This window comes from Aedes aegypti, chromosome 1 (genome assembly GCF_002204515.2).
Source record: "Aedes aegypti strain LVP_AGWG chromosome 1, AaegL5.0 Primary Assembly, whole genome shotgun sequence".
Lineage (NCBI taxonomy): Eukaryota > Metazoa > Arthropoda > Insecta > Diptera > Culicidae > Aedes > Aedes aegypti.
The window spans coordinates 6,533,014-6,546,794 of NC_035107.1; the positions used below are offsets into that span (position 1 = coordinate 6,533,014).

The 13,781-nt window shown below is 36.7% G+C and overlaps 1 protein-coding gene across 5 annotated transcripts in view; it reads left to right on the forward strand.

Moving 5' to 3' along the window:
- Positions 1 to 13,647, forward strand: part of LOC5572026 (solute carrier family 25 member 35) — a 34,345-nt gene extending 20,698 nt beyond the window's left edge. The window contains exons 1-3 of one of the 5 annotated variants that reach the window (XM_001660082.2): positions 3,679 to 3,868; positions 4,392 to 5,148; positions 13,268 to 13,647. In XM_001660082.2, the coding sequence (XP_001660132.1) occupies positions 3,866 to 3,868; positions 4,392 to 5,148; positions 13,268 to 13,458 (951 nt within the window). In that variant the 5' untranslated portion in view covers positions 3,679 to 3,865 and the 3' untranslated portion in view covers positions 13,459 to 13,647. Of the gene's footprint in view, positions 1 to 3,678; positions 3,869 to 4,006; positions 4,237 to 4,391; positions 5,149 to 13,267 lie in introns of those variants that run through there. The other 4 variants (XM_021838828.1, XM_021838829.1, XM_021838831.1 and 1 more) reach the window with 4 other exon arrangements.
- Positions 13,648 to 13,781: the final 134 nt, after the last annotated feature.

Genomic DNA, 13,781 nt, shown 5'->3' on the forward strand with positions numbered 1-13,781 from the left:
AAAAAAAAGTTTTAAGTGATGAGTTTTCACATCGTTTTCGTCATCACGAAAGCTTTTAGGAATTCAGGATATATCTTTCACATCGCTAAGAACTTCCCCGCTGTGTCCTGTCTCATATCTCAACTGTTCACTTGTACATGCGACTTGGAAACATTTTTCCGCTGTAGGATACGATGTTGAACTTATTGATCGGTTGAATGTCTTTCCATTCATTAGAAACGGCAAGCTAATTCTATACAATGACATCGCTAAGACGAACTAATTTTGGACAAAATATTGCTATTAATAAACTGACATATACATGTTGAACAGAGTAGCATCAGCGTTTGACTCTCATCTTGTTGTACATTCAAACCACCGTACTTTCACGGAGATACTCACTCGAAGACTTGTTTGGCTGTTGTTACTTGTTTTGATATACCATACCTTGATCTACTAAGTTACTAGACATCATTGGGCTTACATATATTATTCTATAGATACATTTTCGACCGCTAGTCGCGCATGCATGTGAGCATCACTTTTATTAGGAACCAATTTGTGACCACTAGTCGCGATAGCAAGTGTACACCACCATTGCTTAGAGCAAATATACGGCCACTAGTCGAGCTTAAAATATCAATAATACTTGATAGGAACAAGTATACGACCACCAGTCGAGTTAACAACATTAATAGCAGTTACTAAGAACAAGTATGCGACCACCAGTCAAGGTAGCAAGTGTACACCACCATTGCTTAGAACAAATATACGACCACCAGTCGAGCTTACAACATCAATAATACTTGCTAAGAACAAGTATACGACCACCAGTCGAGTTAACAACATCAATAGCACTTCATAAAAACAACCATGCGACCACCAGTCGCGGAGGCAAGTGTACACCACCATTGCTTAGAACAAATATGCGACCACCAGTCGCGCTAGCAATATCAATAACATTGATTGATAGGAACAAGTTTGCGACCAACAGTCGCGTTAAGGACATATTTTGCAACCATTTGTCGCGTTAGACATTATTTTATATGGTCGCTTTTAGGGACATTTTTTTTTTATTGCAAAGTCAAATCGCAGCAAGAATATTTATTTTTATTACAACCACCTGTCACGTTAAGGACATTTTTTTTGCATTGCAAACACCAGTTGTGTTAAGGACATTTTTTCCTTTGCAACTACCAGTCGCGTAAAGGACTTTTTTTTGCATTCATACATGTTTTTAACATGACATTTATTTAGAAATAATAATGAATTGATTTGAATAGTTTGGATCTCACCGATTATCGACACAAAATTCACAAAAAAAAATACCGATTCAGTATGCTTCACACCTAACTCGTAAACATTACTGGATACACAATGTACTGAAGCAAATAGGAAAGAAAACAATCATGTGCACTATTGGGCAAATTTGACCAAAACATCGATAATACTGAATCGATTCAAATTCGATACGTCGAATCGTTTCGTTTATTCAATCGAATCCTTTGTATCCATTTTTTTGAATTGATTCGATTTTTCCAATCGTAAGCAAATTTACAAGAACAACGGCTCAAATTAAGACCAAATCCCTTGAATTAGGATTTCATGTAGTGCCAACATAAAAAAATCGATTAATTGGAACGAAAAATCTACTTTTGGAGCATCAATTCAAAATCGCCCATGGCTAGGAAAATTTGCACACACTAACATTCATTTTTCACTTGATTAAAACTATTTTATTTTCATTTGAAAGCAGGAGAGATAAAATATAGAAATGTGCGTATTATCACAGAAGAAACGATAAAATGATCACATACAAACAAAGCGAAATTTTATTATTGTTTATATAGAAATTTGCAGAGTTGATAAATGTTACGGGCGATTTTTTTGTACGATTGATATAACTAAATGGTAAGTTATACAAAATGATTAACATTCAAGAAAACCACTAATAGAACTTTAACACTTCACTTCTCTTTTGCATTATTATACAAATTATACATATTATACATATTATTATACATTTTGCACGGATATGTTCAACTGACTTTTGCAAACAAATAGTTCAGTTCCTAACGTTATTCTTCTTCCGTTCAACTTATGCAGAAAATAGGTCCTTGATAAAAGCAGAATGCGCACTTCATAACTTAGATGAATCAGCTCGAAATAACATAATCTTTGAATCGGATGAAACAGATGAAACACTTTCTCCATTTTTTTTACATTCAAATAATTTCATTGAAGTAATCTGTTTGAATTCAAAAGCAAAACAAAATATTCACTTCAAAGCCTGCATCGCGCAACTCAAATAGTTGAGGTGACGCTGGTGTTCAATAAGAACAACAACAAGTACAGAGAGAAACATTGATGCTTCAACGAGTAGTGAAGCGGCTAATACATATTCATGTCATATTTCCTCTTCAATCAGTTTTCTCTTGTTCATAGAAAAATAACACATTGCTGTTTACTTACAGATATATGCATTTTTTATCAGACTCAAACTTCACTCCACAATCACTCTCATATTTTCACACGCGGTTTAAGAAGCACTCGACACAAACAAATTTTCTAGTGGACAATCCTGCTTGTTAACGAATCCAGGCACTCCAGGAACACGAAATATTATTTGAAACTCCTGGCAGGATCGCCAAATGTGAAGCTCAGAATCGATGTTGGCAAGCGGGAGCCCCACGAAAAACCTTTCATTCCATTCTGACGTTACTATAGGAGTGAGGCGTCAAAGTTGTGCCATGCCTACTAGATCGTTTGATGTTCAATCCGCTGCTACATTCTCGGATATCTTTCAACAGGCTTTTGTTTGTCAGCCATCATAACAGGGTTGGAAGACAAGATCTATGACAATGTTCTTTCAGTACCACACAGCTACTAAGGAAATCGATTACCTGATAGAATCATGGAGGATTTAACCCTTCCTTGAAAAATATCTAATAAAATCTTTGGAGAAATTTCTTGGGTAATTATTATTTTTATCCTTGTAACAATTCAGATTACATTCTTGAGATATCCGAAACAAAATTCTTGGAGGAATTCCACAGAAAATAATAACTTAATCTGCGGAATTATCTCTGAATCTTTGGAAAAATACCCAAATTCTCACGAGATTCCTAGAAAAAATCATAAAAAATACACACAGTAATACGAGCATCTAGTTATTCGTGAAAATTTAACTATAAATATTTTTGTCGAGATTTGTGGGGGCTCCTAAAATGTGGGGGCCCGGGGGCCGTTCTGCCACAAAATCTTCTTTTTCCATCGGTTTATTGAATAACCGATGGGCCATGGAATGGAACGCTGCTAAAGTCAAGGAAATTTCCATTACAAAAACATCATGGACCAACCGGGAATCGAACTCAGACACTTTTTGCATGGCTTTGCTTTGTAGTCGCGGACTTTACCACTAGGCTAAGAAAAGCAGACTACTAATTTGGCTACGTACTACTAATCGAGTTATCAAACATGTAGTAGAAACAATATTCGAACGACATGAAAACTACACTCGAACCGATACAGAATCTAATTAATTAAAATATTTTCATATCCACCCTAGTCGTGTGTTTGGCAAAGAAGCTTTTGCAACAGGGAAAACTTTCTGCGAGCTTTCATTTAAAAAAGTAATCGAAAATGCGCATGCTCGTTTTTCCATGGTTTTCCTTTGTCAGCTGTCTTCTCGCATTGATGGTGTGCGAATTTGTTTAGAAAAGATAAAGACAGAGGAAAGCATAAGCAGTAGAATTTTCATCAAAGTCATGTTTTTCGTCAATTGGATACGATGGACTTGAAAATGTCCACTAAAACTGGTACTCTGAGCACAATGTAGTGCCATCCGTCCAATAAGTACTAAATTACAATCATTAACTCAATCAAAATGGTAAGTTTAATCGAAAACATGATTTCTCACCGCGAACTGTTTTGCTCGTCACTTTCTCAGAAACGATCGCCAGCCACATTACATGATCGTTTCGTTTGTGTAGAAACAACCGACCAAACCGAAAACGAAAATTTCTTGGCATCCACTGCTAAAACGCTTAATTCAACTGAAATGATGCACTTGCACTCGGTAATTTCGCTAAGCAGAAGATGATGCAAATGCAAAAATAGACTTTGGTATCGTTTTTCATAGTGACTAGTGTTGTGATAGAGGGAGCACCAGAACGTACATCAGATAGGTGCGCTCTGGCTTAGAAGGTGCTTGTTCTCTGTGTGGCCCATTCAGAATTCATCCCGAAACGTGCATCCGTACGTGTGAGAATGAGCATCTAGTTTTATCGTCACGTGCTTCAATCTTGCCACTCTAACCGGCTCATGAAACGCCCCATCAAGATTTAATATCCGTTTTTTCTCTCACGCGAAAAATTACATAATTCGGCTGATGCGACTTTATCGAATTACAGCGCTCGATCGATCGTCCACCGGAGCAGTCGTCATCGATTGGGATGGATTTCCTGCTGGGTGGCTGTGCCGCGACCTGTGCCGGACTGTTCAGCAATCCGTTCGACGTCATCAAAACCCGGCAGCAGTTGCAGGGCGAGCTGATTGATGCCGCATCGGAAACGCAACGCAATCCATACCGATCGATCTTCAAGTCGATAGAATCGATCCTCAAAGCGGAAGGCATCTCCGGACTGCAGAAGGGGCTTGTGTCGGCGCTAGCTTTTCAGTTCACGATGAATAGCATCCGGTTAGGGATCTACCAAACAGCAGAGAATTATGAGTGGACTCGAGGAAGTAGCAAGTTCGGCACGTTGATGTACTCGATATTCTGGGGTGGGATCAGTGGAGTGGTTGGAGCGACGGTGGCCTGCCCGCTGTACATGATCAAGACGCAGATTCAGGCCACTTCGCACGGGAAGTATGCCGTCGGGTTTCAGCACAATCACACCGGAACGATGGATGCCTTGGCGGGGATCTACAGGACCTATGGCATCAAAGGCCTCTGGCGGGGATATCCGGGAATTGTGACGCGCACAGCCGTGGGATCGTCGGCGCAGCTTGCGACCTTCTCCAGTTTTAAGGATTTCTTTGTGCAGTTTGAGTTCTTCCAGCAATCGGTGGCGTTTACGGCGTTCGCCGCCAGCATGTTCAGCGGGTTCTTTTGCTGCGTTTTTATGTCGCCGTTCGATGTGATCGCAACCAGGCTGTTTAATCAAGGTAATTCATATTTTTCGAAATGTTTTTGGACATTTCAATTTATTATATGTTATAATAATACGCTGACCATATTTGCATAGTTGTTTAGCATTTTTTCATTGAAATGCATTTTTTACCTAACGAAACACTGGTTGGATAAGAGAACAGTGCTTATATGTTCTGAAATATTTAAACTATTAGAAGTAAAAATATGAACATGAGCACATATACCAACTTTCCCGAAGAAACACCCGGTTTAATTAAAGACCAATTAAAGACCTCCATGTCCCTTGCAGTTACCAATAGAAACATTAGTAGTAGAACGCTAGTGGCGTTGTTGTCACAAAACTAATTTTAATTATTATTACCTTAAATTGTGGTTTTTCATTGTTTGTTCAATACTAAATCGTTGTTTTGGTTCTTGAAATTAATCTGACACTTTGAGGCCCGGTACTCACGCTGTCAATTTGTGGCAAACTAGATGTTGGTAACACGAACAGCAGCGACATTAGCATTCTTAGGTTAATGCTTCTACTCAGTTACCCAAAATGTTATGGCTCATGAGGTAATCTAGAACGCCGTGAAAAGTGTACTGCGATCTGTCGAACTTGGGTACCTTTTGCACTACCGAGGGACCAAATGCAGTACTAGAAGTGGTAACCAATCTGAGCCCGAGTGGGACGGACCTGGTTAAACCCAGACTGCTATAACAGTGACCTGGTGTTTACGTTAATTCATCCATATAATCATTCATAAAACTCATTGATTGGACGGATAAAGCGACGTTTGCGTTTGCAGATGACGAAAGTAAGAAGTTAGTCAAAAAGTTTTCTTCCAGTCAACTTTTGAATTCCAATCTTTAGCATATCTTCTTCTTCTTGGCATTAACGTCCTCACTGGAACAGAGCCTGCTTCCCAGCTAAGTGGGCCTATGAGCAATTCCACAGTTATTAACTGAGAGTTTTCTTTGCCAAAGTTGCCATTTTCGCATTCGTATATCGTGTGGCAAGTACGTTTATAATCTATACCCAGGGAAGTCATGGAAATTTACATTACGAAAAGATCCTGGATCGACCGGGATTCGAACCCAGACACCTTCAGCATGGCTTTGCTTTGTAGCCGTGGACTCTAACCACTCAAAAGGCCCCAAAAACTATGGGGAGTTGAAATAACGATGTTCACATGATGGAATACTGTACTTACTAGAAAGAAGACCTCGAAACTTTAAAACTTTTTTATTTTTCAATATTTTTGCACCATTTTTTCACAAGTTCCTTGGGGGACCGACATTTTCCATATGAAATATCTTTGGCGGCCATTTTGTTTTTGGCTAATTGATCAAAAAAATAAAATGTGGGCTATTTTTTTGCCAGGTAATAAGGAGATATTCTGAAAAAATCATACAAATCAACTAGGAATTCTTGGAGATATCTGAACATTACGATATGATGTTTTTTGAAGTTTTTCTGATCTTCATTTGGCCTGCGTGGTTCCAGAAACCTAAATGCTCATTGCTTAAAGACGGCTGCATCAAATTGCTTCATTTTTTCACAACATACTCTCATTAATATATTGTTCCGAGAAGTGAATATCCGAATACGATTAAAATTCTGTAGCCTGAGAAATTAACGCTAGGTTCTGATTACGGGTCGGTCCCCCAAGGAATTTTAGAATATCTTCAAAACAAGATGACCAATGATTAATATCGAAACAGATCCTAAAACTAGAAGAGTTTTTTGAGAACTTGTGAGAAAATGGTGCAAAAATATAGAAAAACCAAAAAGTTATAACGATTTGAATTTGAACTTTGCGGTATGTCGGTAGAGGGGTTAAGGATGGCCTTAGTGAACAACAATGTGCAGTATAGTGTATAACAATGTGCAGTAAAACTCACATAATCGTACATCTGGGAACCATTATGTCCATAACTGGTACATCACTACGATTCATTATCGACAATCTTTATTGACAAAAAAAAACATGTCGTAAATAGAATAATCTAAGATCTTGCCAAGTTGCATAAACTGACAGATCGTATATCAATAAGCCATTTTATGAGACTGTTCGAATTATATGTTCTCCGTTTATTTCAAAACAAACTTGCTGGCGGGCCCATTTATTTACGTTTCTTCTAGCGTTACATTTAGAAAGAGCTCATTCAACAATGGCGCTTTAGCCAACTTTTCAATTTTTCCATGCTCAATCAAATCAGCAGGAGGGAGCAATTTATTTCATCTACTGGTAACACAAAACATGGAAACACTGGGTAGAATAATGCTTAAAAAGAGACGGGAATATCATAGCCAACAAAAATGTTACTTAAAAAGAGACGAGAATATCACAACCAACAAAAAAGTTACCAGCGGCATTCACATGTGATGCTAGTTTTTTTAACAATAACAATGAGCGGCCCGCCGGAAAACGTCATTCGAACGTCTCGTAAAATGGCTTATGTAGCATACAACGGAATGGAATCGCAGTAACTTAAGCCACAAGCTCAACACGTACGGAAATATTCATAGTCATAATAAAACTTGTGAAATATTTTCTAATTTCATATCACGGTGCCTAAATTTCACTCAAACGCCTGAAGATAGGCAATTTTGTTGGAAAATTGGCTTTATTTATAATAATTCGTTAATTTTGATGAATTGACCATTCTCATAAAAAATATGACAACTGGATCGCCTTTAGTGATACCGGTTTGAAAAATACATATTTTTTATCGCTAACATCATTTGCAGAACTCATATGAAGTTTTTGGCGGTGTCATCCATAATCAGAGAAAATTTCTTTAATAAGGGTTTCGAAAAGTTGAAAAATTTACTCATGAACGAAGCTTATTTGTCGCAAAAACTTTTAATTTTTATAAACTCAACCATATAAAAAAGAGAATAAAAAAGAAAAAAGTGGATTCCAACATCTTGCGAGGAAGGTCATTCCGATCAATGTTACCCCGTTTTACGGTACCTCAGATTATTGTCTACCTCTTGTAATCTGTGTTTCGCCATCCTCAATAAAGTTCTAAATTTCCTAAGATGAAGATGAATCAAAACTGCCTTCAAATTTTCAGGAGCACTATTCTAGCGAACAAAACAGTTGTCTTATATCAGTGATGCATTTCGAACTGAACGCGTTCTAATTTTGCACGTGAACGCAGCAAACATTGAACTCTCCTGCACGATTCTGACGCTGCTCACTTTGAAATGCACTGTGAAGCACAAAACTAAAAAAACACTTCTTTAAACGAATATTGAATTCAAATCACGCACAATGTATGGAACCTTAAACGTCCCTTGACAGCTTCAGTAAATCTTTCTGGTTTTAAATTTGTTTTTGCCAAGAAAACAATTTTCCTTTCGCGTTCACTTTTTAGTTCTTCTGAGTTCAAATATTTGTACTGATCAATGTTCAAGCCTAATTGATCTCTCGTTCAAAAATTTGAACTGGAACTCAAACTTAACGCGTTCAAATGCAACACTTTCTTAAATAAAAATTCGATAAAGTTTATAGCAAGATCGATTGCTTTGTTCTCAAAATTTGTACTCATGTAAATTCTAAGTATTGCTTGGATTGATATAATCTGAGACGAGAGTCTTTTTTTCTTATTCCACTTTGTGTTTATACCAATCATGCGCAAGCCGTTCAAACCCTCACATGAACCTCTCAACAAAAAAATGATTGCATTTGTATCACACTGAATTATAAATAGCTATTATTCCAATTTCTTAACAGATTCCGTCGAATAATTCCTCTTGCTTCTTCTACAATATATACACTTGAAGTTGCTCTAAGAATTGTTTTGGAAGTACCGAAATTTTTTATGAGAAAATAATTTAATGTTATTTCAAGAAGTGCTTCCAAATTTCATCTGACTTTTTTCTAAAGATATGGTGAAAATATTTCTGCTGGTAACTTTTCAGGCACTCTGCCATACGTTTTCCATTAATTCCATCAATCATTTTAACTGATCCCTTAGGAAATTTTTCATAGATTCTTAATGAAGTACATCCAAAATCACTTAAAATGTTCTTATAGTATATTTATTTATTCTCCAAATGTTCTTTAAAAAAAACCGTAAAAAATCTTTTGATATTTCTTCCACAAATTCTACTTTTAATACTTTCAAGGATTTTTTAAAAATTAACACCAAAAATATTCCAAGAATCTAAGATTCCCAAAATTACTACAAAGTTGTACATATGAGTTTCACCGCGGATTTCTTTAGAAACTGAAACTATTATTCATCAATTATTTTCTCAGAAGGTCTTCTTAGAATTCCTTTGAAAGCTTTTAAGAGAATAATAAAAAATTGCGCTCAGAGACTTTTACATAAATATCCCCGAGAATTCCTGAAATTTTTTTCCAGCATTTTCTTCATGAATTTCTTTCAATATACTTCAACTTTTTTTTCCGGAGCTATTCTGAGGAGTTGTCTAAGATTTTTTTTTCTTAAAATATCGCTTGCACAAGAAGTAAAATTTAAGGGTTTTTTATGGATTCTGCAGATGAATTGTTGATGTTTTTCAGGTTTTCGTTGAAAAATAAAACAAAATTCAACGGAAGCATAGGTGGTAGTCCTGAAAAAAACTCAAAAATAATGCCTAATGTATCGTTGGAAGAATTCCTATTCGATTATTTGAGGTAATATTGAGAAAAAAATAAAGTAGTTTCTATGAGAATTGCAGCATAAATTTCTGGAGGAAATCAAAACACAAATCTGGTTGTATTCTTTGGATTGAATTCAACTTTGAATCTAGTTGAATTCTTGGCAATTTTCTTAATCTCTATGAGAGTATTTCAAGAACCTGCTTTTCAACCCCCACTCTGTTGCCGGGCGAGTTTTTTTAACCAGTGTTGGACGAAACAAACAGCTCGACTACTAAAGTGTTGAATAAGTTCTTAGAATAACTCTAGGGTGAATTTCCAGGTCGATATCTTGGGATAATCTCTGATGGAATGCCAGAGAATTGCTTGGCGAACTTCTTGCAGAACTAATAGGATTTTTTATGTAATATCTTATTTAATTCCTGGTGAATTCAAGAAGCTATGCTTGGAATATATATAGGGTAATTCCGAAAATAGAATTAATTTTCAAATGTGTAACTTCCTTGAAGAAGCCCAATAAGTATTCCTAGAGAAATTTCTGGAAAAATATGTAAAAACTACCTAAGACAAATTACTGAAGCAATCCATGAAGTAATTTCTCGAGGAATCCCTGTCTAAAGCTAAGTATGCTGTTTCGCTCAAGAAAAGTAAAGAAATTCCTTGACTGAAAGGGTCAAGAAATTTCCTACAGAGAGCCCCCTTTGAAGTGACATTTCTCTTCAACTGCGTACTGCGATCAGAAAAAAGTGATTTTCTTGACCATTTCTTGGGAGAAATTTTCCACGCATCGAGATAGGCGATTCCTTTTCTTGTCAGTAGCAAACCGGCCTTAAGGGGTCATCCACAAATACCCATCCAAGGGTAAAAAGCCTTACAATTTTTTTTTTTCGGAGGGCTCATACAAAAATCGGGACACAGAGGCGGGAGGAGTTGAAATTTAGCATGACATAATTTGTGTACCATCCCTAAGGCAATGTTTGAGAATGATATAAGTGAAAGTCCTGATTTGATGGAAAAACTGTGTAATTTCCGGGAAGAAAAATAGTAATATTTCTGGAAAAAGTTCTAAAAGAGTTCTTTGAGGAATTCTCTTTAAAATCTCTGAACAAACATCTAAATTAGTTGCAGATTGTATGTCATCAACGATTTCTAGCGAAAGTTTTAAAAAATATGTTTAAATGAATCTTTGAAGAATTTTATAGAGTTTTTCATGGCAGAATCCCAAGAAAGTTAACAGTTAATTTTTAAAATTATTCCCGATCAAATTGGAGAAGGAACGCATAAAAAAATCTTACAATGATTCTACCCCTTTACTCCGAATTCCAAATAACCGAACGACCCATAACCGCGAATGACATTACCCCGATTTTTTATATTATCTCATCATGTCATGTAATTGTAAATTCGGAAAAATAGTATCCGGGTGCCTAATTCGAGATAATGGCATTCGGGGTAATGGGGTAGAATCTTAGTTACTGTCTTGATTGATATTACAGATACTTCAGGTCTAAGCGAAATATATCTCATCAAAAAGCATGTAAAAAAATCATTCTGTATGATTCCTTAGCGTTTTCAAGCTTTGAAAACACTTTAATTATGAACAATGATTAAATATTTTTTTTATTATTTTTAAATAAATAGAAAAGTGTGGCCTTTACATTATTCATATTCCGGACGCTCCCACACTTTAGCTTTATTTTCTGAACACTTTGATATAAATTCCGGACAGTTCATGGGAACTTTTAATCGGCCAATATCATCCGAGGTTCAGAATGATGGCATAAACCAGACAGACAGAAAACAGTTGAAATCCACGTTTATCAATTTCTATTTATCGTGTCTTGTTGCATGATATATTGTGCTCTGCAAGATAAATCCACGTAATGCGATTATCTGAAAATGTCGATATACCGTCGCAGTGGTAATGAAAATCACCAAATGTTTCAGATTTAGCAAATTTGAAACATTTGTGTTCTTGAAGGACGAAAAAATCCAAGCCTACTTGAATTTTGACGTTGCGTTTGAATTGCGCGCATATCTTCTGCGCGTTACCGCCGCCGCTGGATGTGGATTTAATATAAGCGCCGCAATAGAGATATTTCAAGACATCCGCACAAATTTTAAAAACTGTCGTGGAGCAGTGCTCCGCGGAGCACGATATGAAAGCCGCTGAACTAGAGAGTAGAAATAGTTTTATTTTGGTCAGGCGTTATGCGGGATACATAAAAAGAGTTTACTGATTAATAATCCCACATTTGATGACGATCAAGCTTCAATTGTAAATACTAAACCAATGTTTAACTTTGTTTTATTTTATTAAAATACGGGTCTCAAAATTTAAATATTCCCAATTTTAAAAAAAATATATTAAAATTTGTGTGGCCGTCGAAATTTGATCACTTTTTATGAGATCCTCAATTTTCCGTTGTTTTAATTTTTGGAAATGCACGCTCATATGTTGCCGAAGAATATTATTAATTGTTAAAATGTTAGATTTATATACTAGAGTGGTTCAAAAAATCGATTTTGCTCCACACCGCCCATTCGATTCTAGATCAAATCCTGAGTGTCCTCCCAAAATTTGAGCTCATTTGGATGAAAACTGAGACTGCACAAGCCCTTTAAAGTTTATATGGGAATTACTATGGGAAAAGCAAGAATTTCATTCCATTGGTCATAGTGTTTGCCCATGTGCTCTTGGGGATTAGAACTATGTTGATACTGTGAGATACAATAATCAGCTACAACTTTGCCGAAGACCGTTTTCAAATCGGACGCCCCAGTAATTAGTTATTGATTTTTGAATGAGTTGTAAAACTTTGGCTATAATTATTGGGCTGTTCTTCAGGCATCACTGGATATATACAGTAAAACATAGTAGCCACGATTTGTGCGTGCTATGTTTCGCGCCAGGTGCAGCAATGTTGCCTGTTCAGAACTTAAATGAGCACTGCTGAAGAACTTGTGACTGAGTATAAATCAATAACTAATTACTGAGGCGTCCGATTTGAAAACGGTCTTCGGCAAAGTTGTAGCTGATGAATGTATCTCACATTATCAACATAGCTCTAATCCCCAAGAGCACATGGGCAAACACTATGACCGATTGAATGAATTGGTTGCTTTTCTCATAGTAATTCCCATATAAACTTTAAGGCCCAAGTAAAAATGGTGCAAAAGTCAAAACTGAAAAAGCAGTTTTTCAAATATGCAAATCGAAGAAAATAAAAACACACAGCTCTTTTATTTGCCAAATAAAAAGGCTGTGTGTTTTTATTTTCATCAATTTGTTGGTTTAAAAGCAGAAAATGGCTTTTTCATTTCTGACTTTTGTGTCATTTTGTCTTGCGCCTTAAAGGGCTTGTGCAGTCTCAGTTTTCATCCAAATGAGCTCAAAATTTGGGAGGACACTCAGAATTTGATCTAGAATCAAATGAGCGGTGTGGAGCAAAAACGAATTTTTGAACCACTCTATTATATACCCATCAAATCTTTACAAATAACATTTCCATCATATTATTTCTCATCCCAGGTGTGGACGCCAACGGACGAGGCCTTCTCTACCGAAGCGTTTGGGACTGCTTCAGCAAAACCCTTCGCGCCGAAGGCCTCCACGGCCTCTACAAGGGCTTCGTTCCGAACTACTGGCGCATCGCTCCGCACACGATCCTCAACCTTACGTTCTGGGACCAGTTCAAGAGCTGGAAGGATCTCTACTACTGAGCGCGACTGTGGATATTAGCTGTGGTAGCTCTGCACGGTGCTGTAAAATGATATTTTATTTTTTTCTTAGCTGTAATTTTGTTAACTAATTAGATAAGGATGCAATCGAATCGAACAACATAACTTAACACGATAAGATGAAGCCTGTTGAGCAAACGAAATAAAGAATCGCAATGTATATGCTGCCCATGTTCCTATCAGCCGACATAGCTGATTGTTATTTTCACTTTAGTACTTGATTTTGTTACAGCGGCACGAGCACGTGCGCTTCGACGAAGCACGCGCTTGCGCGATAGTTTCCTTGGTTACCGCGAGGTTCGGAT